Below are 18,978 nucleotides of genomic sequence, written 5' to 3' on the forward strand. Positions count from 1 at the left end.
CTTGGTGTTGTAGCGAATCTTGTGGACCAGACCCATTGCAAGATGCTATACTCTGTCATCAACCCTAAGCCATTCCAGCCTGTCAAAGTGGGCAGGCGTGAGGTGGGTTCGGGAAGTGAGGCCAAGTAGTCGTCTGACCAGTTTGTTTTGGGAAGTCTGGAGCCTTGTTTTAAGGGCCTTACAGGTGCTGTGGTACCAGGAGGTGCATGCATAGTCGAAGAAACCTTTGTACGATAGATAGATAGATACTTTATTGAGCCTGAAGGAAATTTGTTTTGTCCAACAGGGTCTTCAGGTGTTTTTGTTGACCAGTGAGGAGATCCTGTATAGGAATCTTGTTCTTTAGTTAACTTTTTTGATTACGTTGGTAGCCATTTTATCACCGGAAAGATTTGCCTCCAGGATGGAACCTTTCATCTTTTCGTGTGATAATATTGTCACCCACTATAACCAAGAAGCCATCTGCCTTGCTGAGATTGCTATTTGATCCTCAACCCTTTCTTTGTCCAGGAAGAGTTGACTGAGTTAAACCTGATGTTTTTCAGCACTGCCCTGCGTCAACGTTTATATGTTAAGAGACGCTTTCACACCTGACTCCTGTCAACTTGTCAAGTAGCGCCAGCTCAGTGTGCTTCTGCCTCTGGACTGACCACTAAACAGTAACATCTGAGGCATTTGGGCCAAAGACGAAAGATCACTCGTTCACTTTCCACACCAGTGCATCTACCTCAAAGAACTGGAAGCCTCCGCTCCTCCAACACCCATCTTCTCCCTGTCCCCCACACCAACCTCCGCACCATGGGCGACCGGGCCTTCTGCCACACAGCCCCATGTCTGTGGAAAGACCCACCTTTTTAAGAAAGCATTTCCTTAAACATGTTTTACCTAGTTTTTTAGCCATGTTGGGTACCATGATGTTATTGATCACGCTTCGTTATGCTTATGATGTTGCTTACGCTTCTTTTATTGTATTTATTTTTTGCCATGCTTTTAATCTTTGTAGCACTTTGAGATTCGTGAGAATGGAAAGCGCTTTATAAATAAAATGCATTATTATTGATATTTCCTCAATTCCCGTCCCGTATTTGCCGGCTGCTCTTGGGGAATTTGAACCAGCAACTTTTTGTCTTGAATCAACCTTTTAGGCTACTGCCTGAATCAGTGTGTCTTCAGATATACAGTACACTGTACTGTACTGACTCTGAGTACAGCATAGAGGTGAAGATGTTCATGTCCAGTGGGGGATTAGTCAGTTATACACAGCTGTTGTTGTTGTGTTTTTGTTTATTTTTTTCCAAACATGTATAACTATGTATTTCTATTTCATGAAAACTAGCTTTTTGTTGAGCACCTTTTAATGTCGATCCTATACCGTTTTTTGTATCTATCGATACTGATCTCTTTCTGTTCTCTCTTCAGGCCTTGGCAGCACATAGAGCCTTTCTACTGACTGCACGGGTTCCCTCAAAGGTAAGAGAGAGAGTGTGAGTTAGTGTGAGTGAGTGAGAGTGAATGTGTGCGCAATGGCGTGCTGTGCGTAAGTTAGAATGTGTTTTGATATACTTGATGCCGTGGGATGGCCCTGCTCTGCAGCCTCTCCCAGTGATGTAGTAACCAGTGATCTAATGTCGTAATAACAGGCTGCGAAGGGATTTCTCTGAAATACTTTGAGTGCAGCCCTGAGCATAAATCAGATGACATTATGTCTGTCTGTTTGTCTGCTCATCAGTCTACCCTTCCTGTCCACCCATCTACCGTGTGTGTGTGTGTGTGTGTGTGTGTGTGTGTGTGTGTACCTGTCTGTCTGCCGTGTCTGTTTTTGTCCATACACATTTTGTTGGTTGGTGTGCACCGCATGCATGTAATGTTATGCATGTTCATCATGTCTGCCTGGAGGTAATTAAACACTGCATGTTTGGCCCTGCCCATTAACACAGCCCAACTTGGGTCAGTCCGGTTCAGCCCAGCCCAGTCCACTTTGATCTGGGTCCAAAATATGACAGCCAAGTTAGTTTCAGCCCCAACATGCCTGCGTTTCCTCGGATTCTGTACACAGCATACATGTGCTGGGCATGTGTGCATGTGCCGCGTTTCAAGCTTGTGGATCTGCTACTTTTGATGCTTTGGTGTGACGCTGTAGTATGAATGATCAAGTAGTATAGGGCATTCATTTACTAAAAACACAAAATGTTGGAATATTGAGGTTTCTTCCCAACAGAAATGTTATTTTACGTTGGATCTTTGTCGGTCATGTTCAGTTTGCCAGGTTTATCCTCTGTATCTACTTGGATGCAGGAAGACATTTCAGTTTTCATCAGAATCGGTTTTATTTGTCACATCAGTTTGCAGGTGTATTGACTAATTGATTGAATGCTTGGAACAGAAATGTGAACATCACACGGTACAGTAAGACATTAAGGCTAAAAGGATAACACAAAAAAGTCCTGGGGACTCGTTTCCATTGTGGTCATTATGTGTTCAATTCATCAACATACGGTGGCATGAAAAAATAACATACAACATCTCGTCATCAACGAGAAAAAAGCAAAAGTGGGCGGCAGTGAATGACACCTCCTTTCTATGGGAATTTACATTTATCTCCCCTTGTGGTAAGCCTGTTTTGAAAGAAACCATGTGATTTACATATCTTAATGGATGGTGTCTGGGCATTCCACATTTAGTAGAATGAGAATGTTCCCATGTTTGTCGTGTAAAGCAGTGGGTGCATTTAGAATGAGAATGTTCCCATGTTTGTCGTGTAAAGCAGTGGGTGCATTTATTTTCCTTCTTTTTCCCATGCAGCACTCCATCGTTGTGTAGCATTCAGTGAGAAGACAGAGGCAGACTGAGAGCAAAGGGAAAGAGATAACAAATAAAGATATATGCAGTATGTTACAGTTACAGTAAAAGCGAGAAACCAGCTAAAGCGAGGAAAAACGGGGCGAGGGGCGCCCGCCCAGTGGTATTTTTTTATCTTTAGTGAGGACCAATTATGAGCGTAGGTTGGTAACAGTAACAGTTGGACATGGTTGGTTTCCACCCAACAGAGATGATATCCAGACAGTGTATGCTGTGAAAGCAGATATACTGTATAATCTACACATAGTATATTCATATTTAGCTTTTCTGTGTCTCCTCAGGTTGCCAAACATCCATGGTAATTTATTTGTTACAAACAACTGGAACAAGCTGTGTGTGTGTGTGTGTGTGTGTGTGTGTGTGTGTGTGTGTGTGTGTGGGTGTGGGGGGGGTGTGTACTCCTCTCTTCCGCCTCTCCCAACTTCTTCCTCTTCCTTCTTTTTCGTATCCCTCCTTGCCCCTCTCTCTCTCTCTCTCTCTCTCTCTCTCTCTCTCTCTCTCTCCCCCCCTTCCTTCTTCCTCCTTTTCCCCAGCCTCTTCTTCCATGGGAATGTTTGCTCAGTCGTGCCCCAGCTTGTTCTTCTGGAGTCTCTCTCTCTCTCTCTCTCTGTCTATCTCGTGGAATTCTCTTCCCATGGTTCACAGTGGGTCAGCAGAGCCTGTCCCTACACGCTCCCCACGGAGGGACGTCTTATGACTTCGACGTTCTAACTTTATTTTCTTCTTTTTGAGGCATGACCTGTAGGCTACATTATAGGAATTATTTATATACATCGTGGTATTTCTCCTTTTTGTCATTCCTTCAGCTACGTTCCTCTCCTCTCTTCACCCCGAACACATAATGTAGAGCAGTGGTTCTCAACCTGGGGGTCGGGACCCTCCCCACATGGGGGGGGACATTTTTGGCGCGGTGACAGTAAAGTGACTTAAAAAATAAATGAAATTAAAAAAGTCCATTACTGCATCAAAAGTATAAAATCTGGTCAAACAATGGCCAAATGGTCAAAAAATATAAAACAGAGACAAACATTGTGAAGCTTGTGAGCTTGTAGATCAGCTATTCTCACAATATTTATCTGTGGAACCATGAGTCAAACTAAATGTAATGCCTCAACTCCTACAATTATAAGTCCTATGGCCAGTTCAAATATGATTATTTTGTGGGGTCGCGGCCTGAAAAGGTTGAGAACCACGTTATAGATTGTCAGTCCTGTGTGTCTGTCATGGAGAAGAGCTAGTTGGTTTTAATAGGTCAAAGGTCAAGGTCTCAATTAACTACACAGCCCTATTCTGGGCATGTCAATAGCAGGTTTACAAGCTCACAATGAGCAACGTTGTGAGCTTGCATTTTTGACCATGTGATTGTGAATTTTTATTAAAAAAAATGACCTTGCTGCAGTCTTTGAAACTTTGAAACGACACCTTTAAGAAGCATTGTACCTGCTGCTACCCAAAGATCTGGTCTGGTCTGTCTCTCCTGCTATCCCTCATCCAGTCTCTCCTCATGAATGTGCTCTCCTCTGATTGTCATTCAGCCTCTCTGTGGCTATAGACAGGGATGTCACCATCATGACATTATACTTGACGATGAAATAGTTGTGATTAACGTTTTAATTGTGTTTGTGGCTTTGAACATTGGAACGTGTCTGTTTGGCTTTAAGGCTTCATTCAAATTTCACAGGGCAGATGTGACGAGTGTCTGTCCTGAGATTTGGAAGTCTTCTTGGGTTCGATCTCCCTGCTTGGGGCTCAGCATCATAAGTCCCAGCTGGCCTGTGACATACTAGAGTCATGTCCAGGGGGTGAAGTGAACTTGTAAATCAAGCTACCTCAGGCTACAGAAAGAGGAGATGGGCTTACTTATTATATTATTAGTACGCTTGTAGATTGTCCACTTCCACAATGTTTGTGAAAAATACATGAACGATTATGCAAAATAATTGTGATTCCTGTTTCTTTCCCTGGGTTTATAGAGCGAACATAAGACATCAAAAGTTAGTGTCTCTCTCTCTCTCTCTCTCCTCTCTTCACCTCCAGGTTGAACGTTTTGCTACTTGCTGTTGTTCTTTCCCACAGGCTGTGTTCACACAGCTGCATTATGGGTAGTGCTATCAGATGTCTCTCCATATGGTGGTGGGACTAGCTGCTCTCTCTCATAAGTGAGGGGGAGGGTTGAGCGAGACAGAAGTGATTTTGAGTGCAAAACCTGCAAAATTAACAAATCTAAAGGAGAAATGAAACACTCTTTCAGATGATCTACCATTGGAAAAAAGGAAAAACTCGGATAATTGAGCACAATATAAAAGCAAAATGACTGTGAATATGTTGGATAACAAGTGTTTTAGAATAGGCCTCTTTGTAACCTCTCCTTTTAATTATTCCCAAATTATTATTCGATTACAGAGCCGTTCACAGATGCAAAGAGAACTGAACTGTGTTCTTTAATTTCCAATCTAAAAACATTTGGGCTACTTCCTCTTTCAGACTCTCTGGTGGCCTTCGGCTAATCGTGTGAATCATGCCAGAAAGAGTATAAATGGCAATGCAATGCATTAGGGCCTAAGAGGCAAAGATGGATTTAACCACTTAAACCCTAGAATCCCTATTCTGGGCATGTCGTAAAGAGGCGAAAATTGGCAAACTTCCATCTGCAATAACAGATCTACAACCTCACAACGTGCCACAGAGTGATGAGTTGTGAGCTTTTAGATAGGATATATTCTTTTCACAGAGATTTGGAGAGGGAAGGAAGGGACTAAATATTATAGACCCCTGCGGGACCCCTATCAGCGAGGTGTGTGTGTGTATAGGGTTTACGTGGTTAAAATGAAAGCTGCACTACGTGATTCACATACAGGCGTTTATAGTGTGAGTGTACATGTAATGTTTATTGGTGGGCCTGCCTTAGCCTGCCACGGCCAGACTAATCACTCGGTGCATAGATATCTGTGTGGAACCTGCAAGGGGTGGTTTAAAAAAATGCCTCAAATTTGCATACTGGTTCCTCATTGGTTCCTCAATAGTACTACTTCGGAGGGAGTGAAATGCAATCACAACTGAACAGTGCCAGACCAAATCTGAGGGGCACTAGCCCATCCTATGCCCAGCTTTGTGTGTCTGTGTGTGCCCCATACTGTAGTGACGATTAGATTGGCTGAGGGCTTAAAAATTGAGGACAGAAAAGTGAGGACGCCAAAAGTGATTGGCCGGAATGTGATGATGTATTATGATAAGAGCGCCCCTCACTTCACACGAGTGTGATATTTTTTCTTTTTCCTGCCTGGTGGCTTAGCAGTTAGTTAGTGCACAGACCATATCGTCTCTGTCGGGTGGGATGTTCAAAACTGTTACTTTTCAGGATTCAAAGCAGATCCACAAGCTCAAAACGCGTCGATTCTCACCGCGTTTCGAGCTTGTGGAGCTTGTGTATGATCACGTAGGGTCGTAGGCCGTAGGGCGTTCATTTACGAAAAATACAAAAAGTGAAACATTTTAAGAGGTTCATTAGAGGTTTCTGCCCGACAGCAACAGAGTAGAGTGCGAGAACCCGGGACCCGGTATATCCTTGCATGTCTCTGTCTCCACTATCTGCCCTTGATTTCCTGTCTCTCCAGTCTCCACTCTCTCCTGTCTGAAATAAAGTATACAAACAAATGCCAAAAACTCTTAATAGAAATGTACATTTTGTACATTCAATACAAAATCCATTGGAAAGACATTATAAACGTAACCCTTGAAAGACGTTCTCAGCGTAATACGAACAGCTTTTATTTGCATTGCTTTCCTAAAACAACAAGAATAATGCAATGGTACAGCATTGCCTTTCGGACAAACAAACAAACAACAGCAACTGAAGCCCAACAGGGGTAGCAGCCAGGGCTACAGCTGAATAAAACAAACAAATACGGTACAACAGGAAGTTCTCTCAGTCAGCACAGAGTCCCCAACTGGTTGACCTTCACTGTGTATGTAGCTGTAACGTGTGTGTGTGTGTGTGTGTGTGTGTGTGTGTGTGTGTGTGTGTGTGTGTGTGTGTGTGTGTGTGTGTGTGTGTGTGTGTGTGTGTGTGTGTGTGTGTGTGTGTGTGTGTGTGTGTGTGTGTGTGTGTGTGTGTGTGTGTGTGTGTCTGTGTGTCTGTGTGTGTGTGACTGTGTATGTGAGAGAGGGAGAGAGACACACAGAGGGCCGTTTGTTCCACTGTGTGTACGGTCCCAGTGGAGAAGAGAGAGAGAGACAATACAGGAATTGAACAGCTGGAGAGGAGGGGTTACTTACTCTCTCTTTTTCTCTCTCTCTCTCTCTCTCTCTTTTTCTCTCTCTCTCTCTCTCTCTCTCTCTCTGTCTCATTCTTCATTTTATTCTGCCTCTCTTGTTCTGACCTCCTCACCCTCTTATCCTCCCACACTAGTTTTCTTTACCTCACCCACTCTGTTTGTCTACTCCCACCCACCCAACATCTCTCTGTCACCCATCCAGCTGTGCCTAGTAAGAAGCTGTGCGTGCGTGCGTGCGTGCGTGTTTTTGCAGAGAGAGGAGTCGCACTGTTCCAAACAGTTGTGCTCCTGGCTATTTGTGGCCTGTGCTTCTAGAAGCTGCATCCTGCAAATAGCTCCTAATCTACAATCTGGCCTAAAAGCATGAGACATTTTCTCTGAAATCAAGTCCAGAGACATCTAAAATTAACATTGAATCCAATCCATCCTGACAAATAATTGGAAGATCTTCTTCACGATGCTCAAACGGATGAATCTAATTGTTCTTCTCTGTTCCTGGCAAGTGATGTTTCCGGCAATCAGTTACACCACATAACATTAATTAAATGTCTACAAAGTTTGTGGTCGGGTACATTGATACACTCCGGGTTTTACTTTGTAGTTTGCACTGTATCTTGCTCTCCTGCAAAACAACTATAATATGTCTTCCTTATAATCCTTCACATACAAATGAGTTTACCCTCTTCTTTCCTTTTATGATTGTAGTTGTACCCTTTATTATTGTGTATCATCTCAAACGTCTACTCTTTCACTTTTCCTATAATTCATCTATGCACCTTGCTTTAGGGAGACAGTACAGTGCTGTACTATGTCTGTCTTGATGCATGAAACAAAAAACCCATGCATAAAGTCAGTATCACTTGATTTGCATCTAGTCGTACATATTAGCGACAGTGTAATATAGTGTACAGTGTAAAACCGGGAAAGCATCATTTGTGTAATTTTTGATTTTAGACGTTGGCTATTTAAAATGAACAGACTCGACCGCGTTTCACTTCCTGCTTAGTTTGTACATGAAAGTGTTTGAAAAGAATGTTGAATAACTTTGAATTACGAAAAGGTCTGAGAACAGCAGATTTAAAAGGCATCTGTAGAATCGACTTCAGGTCTTAATGGGGTTCAAAACATGATCCATTGTTTTCCAGCTGGTTGTCACTTAAACCCTGTGTGGTGGTGAATTGCACCATGTCTCCACTGCTTACTTCAAATCTCTGTGTTTATATGGGATTTACCTGTGGTTTTAGGTGGAGCATTCCTTCAGTTACCTGGATCTTCAGGGGATCAGCAGCAACAAGTCCACTCAGGTACACACACACACACACACACACACACACACACACACACACACACACACACACACACACACACACACACACACACACACACACACACACAGGCAGTGGTTGAGAAACCTCAGCATATTATTACACGACATCCATGACATTGCAAACACACTTGTCCACACATGGGGCAATAATAGTATTGCAAGTGGATGCAAAACACAACTCCCAACATAATAAACCACGGTTTAGAAACCTTATAATCAGAGGAATGTCCGCCAGGCACTTTTATTTAGCTGGCATTGGCAGCGAACAGAGCAATGCACACGTTTTGGGCACAAAGCTGAGGAAGGCTCTGTGCCAAAGCGTGAGCGTTTCTCTACATGCTGCCTGTGCCAACTAAATAAAAGTGCCTGCAGGACGTTTCCGTGAGTGCTGGTATTTCCTCTGACCAAGTCTCAACTCTCAATAATAGTCCCCAGTCCCTAATGGAGTCCTTTTGATCATTCTTCAAAGGAGAATGTTTGTTTACTATTGTGTCCCTACTATAATGAAGGATAAGCTCACATTAAATATAGGCTCACTATATATATACATATATATGATCATGAGGGGAAATAAAATGCTCATTTCCTTGTGTCATCACTTCCAATTTCATTTATTTATCTGTTCTCTATCCGGATTGGATAAAATTGGAACCCCAACCTGAAAATGCATGTTGATGTTCTGTTCTGTTCTGAGACATGGAGACTCCTATACTGAACAGTCAGAACAGACACTCTGATTTGATCTCACTCAATGAGAATATAGACCTATTTAACAATGAAGAACATAGGAAGATAAGCTTATCTCACCTTGACCAGCTCCATCATGTCCTTCAGGGCAAACGGGGCCCTCCAGTGCCCCTGTTTTACTCCGCCACGCACGCACACACACACACACACACACACTGACACATGGCGAGTAAAAAAAGACTTGAAAATGCTCTGCGTTGTTTTTCCGCAGTACATGTGTCGGCTGTCTGGAAACCCGTTTCAGCCACCCTGACATGGACAGTTGAAAATAAATAACAATAATGATCAACAGCTTTCACCTGGATTCACTCGCTCTGTCAGAGAGAGAATTCATGGAATGAACTAGTACTCTTTATGTACCGTACTTTATAATAATTAATATTGCTCGCATAAAAGCTTTTAACCACATGAACCCTAGCGTTCAACCTATTGGCGAACGTCGTTAAAAAATCACATATCTATAAGCTTGTAGATCGGCTATTTTATTGACCAAGTAGATCCATTGGGGCACTTCAGTCTATTCAGTTTCTTAGCCATGACGTAAGCGCCCCCTATACAGAGATACTTCCGGGTCCTATTTTTGTGTCGCTTTTGTGTCCCCATAGAGTTATACTGTGTCGCTCCGTCGGACTAAATCTGAGACGAAAACAACCACGAAAGTCAAATTTTACAGCTTTCCTTGCAACAACAAAGCTAGGGTCTCCCAAATCTGGCTGTCACAGGCCGTCTGCCCCACACTGAATAGTATTGCCATTTAATTTCATTGTGTCAACTAACTAAATCCTCATTAAATACAAACTAGATTCAACGTACTCAACACTGCACACATTCTAAATATTCCCCCGAATTACTGTACTGAGCCAATGGACTGTTACCACCTTCAATAATAGTGATAATAATAATAGTCTTTATTGCCTCACATCATATATTTTCTTTGTCATGGACACTTGTACAGAACATTAATAATTCTCCTCGAGTTGGAAGCATGGTGCCACTTGGACCCGGATGTAACGTAGGACTACAAAATGACGTCGGACTTAAAGAATAGGGTTGGTGTGCCTATGGTTAAGGAACGTACCACAAATGCAGCCTGGCAGCGAGTTGCGAGTTGTTGCGGGTTCGATTCCCGGCCTTTGCTGAGTGTCACTCTTTGTGTCTCTCTCCCTGTTTCATGTCACACTCTATTATTCTGAATAACGGCAGAAAAATATACAGGGTTTAAACCCAATGTTTTTGAGGGGCGCTCCTATGCCCAGCTTTGAGTGTTTTTGTAAACCAGAAACGAGAAACACCTAGGGTGTTTATGTGGGTAATACCGGTATGTGTTTTTAGACATTTTTTGTATTTCAAAAGTGTCTGTGATGTCACAGACACTGGCCTCACTTCCTTCATGCACTACATGTTGTCTCAGTAAGACATCCCTCCCCCTCTCCACAAGTTGGGGTGAGTGCACTAAAGCATTATGGTCATTGTAGTAGTCAAACCCTAGTCTAACAGACAGAATTTCACATTGTGCTACTGTTATCTACTACAAATACTATTAACATTGAGTGACTGGAGTTTCTTCCAGCGGGAAAAGGACCCTTTAATTGATTAAGGGAAAGCATGAAATTGTATACTTTTAATTTAAAAATAGCAGATATACAAGCTCATAGCAGGTCAATTCATGAAACGATATGATCTCCTATTTTATTTGTATTCTTATTGCAAATCTTTGAAAAATGTATATTTTTTAAAGCAAACATTTTTTAACTCAAATCTTTGCTTCTAGGGTTCCCTGGAACTAAATATTTTGAGATGGAGGTCTGGGGCCAAATACATATAATTTTGGGGGTCCTTGACATGAAAACATTGTGAACCACTGATATAGAAAACTGTTAGGGTTTTATAATGGGTTCAAGTGGCCTTGAGCAAGAGGCAGATTTCAGCCACTCTCTCCTCCACCTCTGCTCACCCCAACACAGGCTGGATAAGAAGAACAGATAATACAGGTCTGGAATGGAATGTTACATTTCACATTCTGCTATTCATCCCTGCATGTGTGCTCTGTCCTTCCCAACCTGGTTGCCGCTGTGTGTGGCGCCCCCTGCAGTTGGTTCTGGAGCACGACCGCGGCCAGTGGTGCCTGAAGCTGGCGTCGACGGAGGAGGTGGACGAGGTGGTGGCTCACATAGGGAGCTGCGTGCACCGTATCTGCCCCACTGGCTCACCGGTGTAGGTACCACACACACACACGCACGCGTGCACGCTCGCTCGCACACGCGTCACGCACCAGAGAACAATGTACTATAATCATCTCCTGTAGCATTCAGGGGTATCTATTTGCAACAGTTTTCTTTCAGACAGTCTCATGTAATGGTGTAACGGAAACACTTTTTGACACACACACACACACACACACACACACACACACACACACACACACACACACACACACCTCTTCCTTATCTTTTACACACAAAAACCCCTTTTCCTTGCTCCCTTGCCTTTTTTCTCTGTCCTATAATAATGTCTACTTCCCATACCTTTCTATCCCCTCCCTCTCTCTATCTGTTTTCCTCCTTCCATCTCATTGTCTGTCTCACTCTGTCTCTCTTCCCCCTCCATCGTCTGTCTGTCTGTCTGTCTCTCTCTCTCTCTCTCTCTCTCTCTCTCTCTCTCTCTCTCTCTCTCTCTGTAAGGAAGGTGATGAGGAAGTTGAGTCTAAAGCCTGCAGAGAGAACGGCAACCCTGCAGTCCCAGTGGGAGGAGCAGGGATCCTTAGACCTCGGACCATGTGGTAACTGACTAACATCATCTATTCAATTAACCACTAAAACCATTAAGACATGAGGAGGAAGCAGATTCTAGTTCTACAAATGGCTTCTATATCAGTAGTTTGAGATTTTTCAAGCTAAACTATCACAACGTATGAAAGCAGTCCCCTAATGGTGTGATGACGTGCTGCTTATTGTTTTTAGGTGGTTTCTCCCATCAGTACTGGTGTGTGTGTGACCAGCTGGGTCTGCCCTACAAAGAGGAGGTCCAGTGGGTCAGTACACCAGCTCTCTTCTACTGCTTCTTCTTGTTGTTTCTCCTTCTTCTCTTTTCTCTTTCTTCTCTTAGTCCTTCTATTGCTTTTCCTCTGTCTTCTTCCTCCTAATGTGTGCTTGCTCTTATGCCTCTCTCTCTCTCTCTCTCTCTCTCTCTCTCTCTCTCTCTCTCTCTCTCTCTCTCTCTCTCTCTCTGATGTCTGTGGACCTCTGTGTGCTCCCATCAGGACGTGGACACCATCTATCTAACGCAGGACACCAGAGAGCTCAACCTGCAGGACTTCATACATCTGGAGCACAAGTACGTAGTGTACATTATAAACTGCACAATGAATCATGTATGAATGTGATTCTGATGAATTCCCCAAACAAAAAAAATGTAGCCAATGAATGTTGTGCCTATATTGTCTGTCTATCAGGTTTTCTGTAGCCTGGCATTAGCCAGACTGATCACACGTTCCTAATGCCAAGTTACAGTACATTTTCTGAGTTGTGTCTTGATAAGAATAAATCAATACAAATACAAAACACAGAACCTTACACTAATATTCATTGTTTGACATAATTTCTCATTAAATTTCTTAATTGTGGGGTTCAGCTGTCAGTGTTTTAATATACGGATATTGGATACATTATGTGGTCTGTGTGAATAACTGTCCCGTTGAATAGATACACATCTAATCGTGTTGGATAGCTACAGTAGTTTGCTAGAGGGTCACAGCTGTGATGTTCACATATTAATTTGACCCACCCCAATGAACCAATGAAAAATATTAACAAGCGCTTGTAACTAATAATAACTACGTCGGTTCCATTTCCTGAAAATGAGGTACGTTTTAGACATGCAGACGGTACAAGGTTTCCACCGGACAGCAACAACATGCTACTTCACCATGTCAGGAACAGGTCAGCCAAACGTGTGAACACACAGCTGGTAGATAATGAATTGGGACCAATGACTGTAAGCCAGCTGAGCACACACCCTCTGTGGAGCAGACATAAAACTACAAGCATTTCCAGTAAGACAGACAGACGTCAACAGAGAGAGACATCAAGAAGACTCCATTTATATAGCGCCTTTATCCAAGGTGCTTTACATAGATTGTGCATCAATTCACCCATTCACACACACATTCATACACCGATGGTGGCGGAAACCATGCAAGGCACCAACCAACACATCAGGAGCAATTTGGGGTTCAGTTCAAGGACACTTCGACACTAACTCTGGAGGAGCCCCGGTTCGAACAGGCAACCTTGCGGTTACCATCCAACCACTCTACCCCTGAGCCACCACCGCCCATACTGTACATACAACCAGACAGATTATTGCAAAAACAAACAAACATTACTCCTACACATTTTGTCCAAACATCACAAACGCTATTATCCTGGTGGAGACCTGTGCCCTGAGGGGCACAATTTCTAGTTTCTCACAGGCCCACAGGTCCATCATCTTCTGTAATTTTCTGTCATTTAGTCATTACCTTATGAAGCAATTGAAAACATGTTATAATTTGTGTTGTGGTCATAGACTGAGAAGAATTCCAATAATCTACTTAATAGATGTAACAATTATTTAGCTTATCTACTTTTATGCACAGTGTGTGTGCGTGCGGGAAGGCGCAAAGGTCAAATATGTGAACAGTGAACACCGCAGCTGTTAGATTAATGAACCACTAGCATAGCTATCTATTCAACTGGACAGTTATTCACACACAAACAAAATTATGTTTTAAACAGCTGAAGCTCACATTCAACGGGTGTGTAATTGAAAGAAAATAAGTAATTTTTTGTTTGTCAACTTTACTTTACAACCTTAAACCTTAAAGAATACAGTATGTGATTCTTATATATATAAATGAAATTGCTATGTCTATTTTTTTTTGTTTTTCTCCAGGGATCTTGTGGCCATCATAGCAGTACTAGAGTACAACCAGTGGTTTACCAAGCTCTCCATCAAAGACTACAAATTGGTACAATAAAGTGATATACAGTATTAACAACTCTTAAGTTTTATCTGACATAACATACGTTATATTTCAGTATATTATCAAGTGTGCAGAAACGATCAGAGTCATACAGTAGTGCTCTGCTCAAATACTTAGTCCCGAGGCCCTAATGTAGCATAATAGACATAAATATTTTTGTTGGCACGTAGTCAGCCTTATCGTTGGTGTGGTCCTCTTGGCTTTGTTATGGAAAAAGTGGTTTCACTGTATTTGCAGGATATAAACAGACAGCTGAGTGCATGCATGGTGTGTCAATAAGTGGAAAGGTCATTATTTGAGTGAGCTGTCGGCACCAGATACACACTGTGTGTGTGTGTGTGTGTGTGTGTGTGTGTGTGTGTGTGTGTGTGTGTGTGTGTGTGTGTGTGTGTGTGTGTGTGTGTGTGTGTGTGTGTGTGTGTGTGTGTGTGTGTGTGTGTGTGTGTGTGTGCGTGTGCGTGTGTGGGATAGAGAGGGAATACATTTTGTTTTGTGTCCCTTCTGTAGATTAGAACGTTTCTTGTTCTTAGTTTCACTAATGGTCTTGGTCAAAATAGGATAACATTTTATGTAAAAGATTATATGGAATCTATATGAAAACATATAGAGATGTTATATTTATAATATTGTAATCACATTCACCACTTGTTTAGTAAAATACTATATATTATATATATCGCACATTGGTTCTCAAAGTGGGCCCTGGGGAATGTAGTCATCCTGGTATCTCTTTCCTTCAGCCAACAGATGTGTGCGATCATGTACTGAGGGTGGCTCTCTCTCTCCCTCTCTCTCCTAGCCAACAGATGTGTGTGATCATGTACTGAGGGTGGTGGCTCGCTCCGGACGGCTGGAGGAGCTGGTGCTGGAGAATGCAGGGCTCAAAAGGTCAGGGGTCAAAGGTCATGGTCACCATGCCACATCCAGAGATGACAAATATGACTTGTTTTGATGCACTACTAACACATAGTCGTTGCTGATTATTATATTTTGTGTGTGATGGTTAAAAAATCAGACCAGTCTGAAGTGAGTGGTGCAACAGCGCCCCCTGTTGGTACTCTAAACATAGGGATGGACATGGGGACATTGCTGTTCCTTGGAGTGGTTGCACCACTCAAAAGAATATTGAACCAATATAAAGCAAAAAAAAACAAAAACCTCCTAACTCCACTTGAGCTGGATGCTTTTTCATTTGCTGAAAAATGAACATTTTGGATTTAAGTGGTTTCTTCTAGACCAGGGGTTCTCAACCCGTGGGTCGCGAGCCCTCGGGGGGTCGCCAAATTATTTGGGGGGGGGGGGGTTCCCAAATACAGTACACAATATAGTTTACATATAGTACACATAGTACATGCATACACCTTCCCTAATGATTATATCTGGTTTCAGTATTTTTTTATGGTGTATTGTCTCTATTGTTAAGGTTATTGTAGCAGTCCATTTATATTGGGGGTCGGGAGGGGGCGGGGCGGGGGTCCCGAGATGTTGCCAAAGCATTTTCGGGGGTCCCCGGCCAAAAAACGTTGAGAACCTCTGTTCTAGACAGCAGAGATATACTGAGTATATTGACACTGTTAACCTAGAGTCCATTAAAATCCTATATCCTTCCCTCGTATGACAATAAATAGCTGATCTAAAAACTCACAACATCTGGCAGTGTGATGCATTATGATCTTGTAAATCAGCATTTTTAGGCTATTTTGTTTTCATCCACAAATTCGAAACGTGGCGCGAGACGACTCGTTTTGAGCTCGTCGATCTGCTACTTTTGCTGTTTTTGCATTTCAATCCTGAAAAAGAAATAGTTTTGGACATAATGAGGTTTCCACCCGACAGAGATGATGCTTCAGTTATGAGAGCGTCCCTCTAACCATTTGGCCAGTCCAATTACAAATGTTACTTATGACACAAGCATGAAAAATGTAAAAGGGATTGTTATTGTACAATTATGGCAATTATGAAAAAGATCTTTCTAGGCTTTGTGGCATCACGTTGCACTTCCTGTGTGTGTGCCAATTACATTATATTTTGGCCTATAATGTACATTATGACATCATGTTACAAGTATCGAGCTGTAGTGTACTGTAGTTACTGTTTTCTAGACATTGTACTACTATAATATCACACTAAAATGATTAAAGCTGCACTACTGTATCTAACCTTCCTCTTCTAGCACGGATTTGAACCCAGTTTCCTGCCAAGTGCTGACATTTGCTATCATTACAATAGAGCTTCCCTGTGTAACCCTAAGGTATATACAGGGGAATTGTTCCTTTAACTGTGTTGGCGACTGAGTCTGGGACGAGGAGTATTATGGGATATCTTGTGTTTACTTTTGTGTTCTGGTGTGCAGGGAAGCGGTCGCATTATTAAGAGGAAGAGAGATATTACTTTGTTGTTCACTACAGAGGTTTGATACAGAATAGAACCCTGGCTGATCACGTTTGTCCTTTTTGAATTATTATTTTGTTTATTAAATCACCAGTTCTGCAACAGAGACTCCTTTTCCTTGACAGCATAGCAAGAAAGCATTTAGGATTATTCCGGAGAGTAGAGACACGGTGGTTATACCTGTTTGCACAGGAAATAGAAACTTGACCATTAGGTAAAAGTCTGTGTCAGATCCTTTGTCTAGGAGAGACATGACCTTTGACACGATCTAGATGTCTAAATACAACCACCCCAATACAAAATACAACCACCCCAATTCTATAAGTCATGCTGTCAGCTGTTTCTTCATAAATCAGTGCTATGGAACACTGGAACAAAAACAAATATTGAACCAATGGAAAGTATTAAAAAGCGCTTCGGACAAACCTCTTAACTCCATTGGACCCTTAAATGACACCTAACGCAACAGTCTAAACAGCTAACTCCACCACCTCTCCCCCTCTCATGCAAGTAATTGACAATGACAATATATATACTGTATATTCACAACCACAACCTTGATGAGGCAGTATTGCTATGTTTTCAAATGGTTTTCTTAATTTCCAGAAAAATGAACATTTCCGAGTTAGGTGGTTTCTTTCCGACAGCAGAGATATTGTAGGCCTATACACTACCAGATTGGACCAAATTAAATCGTATTCGTTCAGAAAAGTTACATAGTGGAGCTTTAACTTAAACTGTCTACATGTGATGAGCTTAATTATATTACAGCTGTTACATGAATTAACTTTATTATTTGTTTTTTTGCCTCTTTCCCTTCCAGTGATTTTGCCCAAAAGTTGGCTACTGCTCTGTCCCACAACCCTGCCTCCACTCTACACACACTCGACCTGGCCAACAACTCCCTGGAGGACAAAGGTCTCTCTATCAATCTCTCCGTCTGTCTGTCTGTCTGTCTGTCTGTCTGTCTGTCTGTCTGTCTGTCTGTCTGTCTGTCTGTCTGCGTGTGTGTGCATGCATGTGTGTGTCTCTCTCTTTCTCAAACATGTTTTCTCCACCTTTTGATTATAATATTAGTTAACACTATATTCTCACTAAAGCTTTGACCAAAAGTGACTATTTAACTAAAACAAAACGTTAAAGGTCCTTAAAGACTGGGTGCGATTTTAAATGTACTCACAAAATACATAGACACAGACCACATAAAGTAAACGAACAATGTAAAATGCCGGGAAACCAACCACTTGTAGTGAATGCGGTGGAGAATCTTATCTGATAAATAGGATCTTAAATCTCTTTTATTTAGCCTGTACTTAGCCTGAAACTAACACCTGTGTAGAGAGTGGATCAGGTTCCCCTCCACAAAGGGTGGCGAGGGGAGTGTTTGATTATGTGTTTCTCTTTGTGCACTGCAGGCGTGTCTGCACTGAGCTCCCAGTTAGCCAAACTACCAATGGGTCTGAAACACCTGAACCTCTCCAGGACCTCTATGTCGCCCAAAGGTAACAGCATGCAAACAAGCAGAAAACCAAACATAGTGGTTATACCTCTGCTGCACTGCACATTTTTGAACATCAATTTAACACTGCAGTGTAAAGAAAAATAAATGTATGTAATGTATTAATATTTCCGTCACTCTGACATTTGAAATGGTCAGAGTGACCGAAACGTTGTATCCCTATTAATATTTTTTTGTAAGTGAAGACTGTGTGCCGGACTCCCTTCCGTTTGCTGTTCAAGTTCATTACTCCGACACCTGTCCAAAAGGGCTGACGGTGTCAAAATATACTCGTTTTACACTCTAAATTGACATACACACGGACATGTAATGGAAACGAAACAAACTGCTAAACTGCATGACAACACACTGTGTGGTGTGGAAACAAAAGGCCCATCTTTCCTACCATGTCCATTTCCCTGTCTTTGAACTAGGCGTGAACAGTCTATGCCAAGCCCTGTGTGCCAACCCTGCGGTCTCCACCACCCTAACCCATCTGGACCTGTCTGGCAACTCTATGAGGGGAGACGACCTACCCGTATGTCACCATTTCATCTCCTGCCTCGCTAGTGTAACCACAGAACCACATATGGAAAGAATATGCATTTGCCTATTTATGTTTGTTATTGATTGGTAAAGGCCCAATCAGTGATACACAAGTAAAGAAATAGACAGCCGTACCACAAAAGAAACCAATTAGCAATGGACTGACATGTTTATATTGTCTATGTTGGTTGACTCATCTCTTGATAGAACTATCACTAGAGGCAATGGCAACATTATCCACTGTATTGATACTATATTTGCTGTGTTCTGGGGCCACGATATGTTTATTGTGGTTAAGAATCTTTGTAAACAT

General features: G+C 42.2%; 1 protein-coding gene across 2 annotated transcripts in view; it reads left to right on the forward strand.

The window, feature by feature from the left end:
• Positions 1-18,978, forward strand: part of carmil1 (capping protein regulator and myosin 1 linker 1) — a 65,467-nt gene that overhangs the window by 13,564 nt on the left and 32,925 nt on the right. For both annotated transcript variants that reach the window (XM_080788271.1, XM_080788270.1), the window contains exons 3-13: positions 1,420-1,470; positions 8,378-8,437; positions 11,300-11,421; positions 11,889-11,986; positions 12,168-12,238; positions 12,467-12,540; positions 14,140-14,215; positions 15,030-15,118; positions 17,445-17,539; positions 18,037-18,123; positions 18,554-18,657. In XM_080788271.1, the coding sequence (XP_080644397.1) occupies positions 1,420-1,470; positions 8,378-8,437; positions 11,300-11,421; positions 11,889-11,986; positions 12,168-12,238; positions 12,467-12,540; positions 14,140-14,215; positions 15,030-15,118; positions 17,445-17,539; positions 18,037-18,123; positions 18,554-18,657 (927 nt within the window). The remainder of the gene's footprint in view (positions 1-1,419; positions 1,471-8,377; positions 8,438-11,299; positions 11,422-11,888; positions 11,987-12,167; positions 12,239-12,466; positions 12,541-14,139; positions 14,216-15,029; positions 15,119-17,444; positions 17,540-18,036; positions 18,124-18,553; positions 18,658-18,978) is intronic.

Source organism: Protomyctophum bolini (assembly GCF_963924005.1).
Source record: "Protomyctophum bolini genome assembly, chromosome: 17".
Taxonomy (NCBI): domain Eukaryota; kingdom Metazoa; phylum Chordata; class Actinopteri; order Myctophiformes; family Myctophidae; genus Protomyctophum; species Protomyctophum bolini.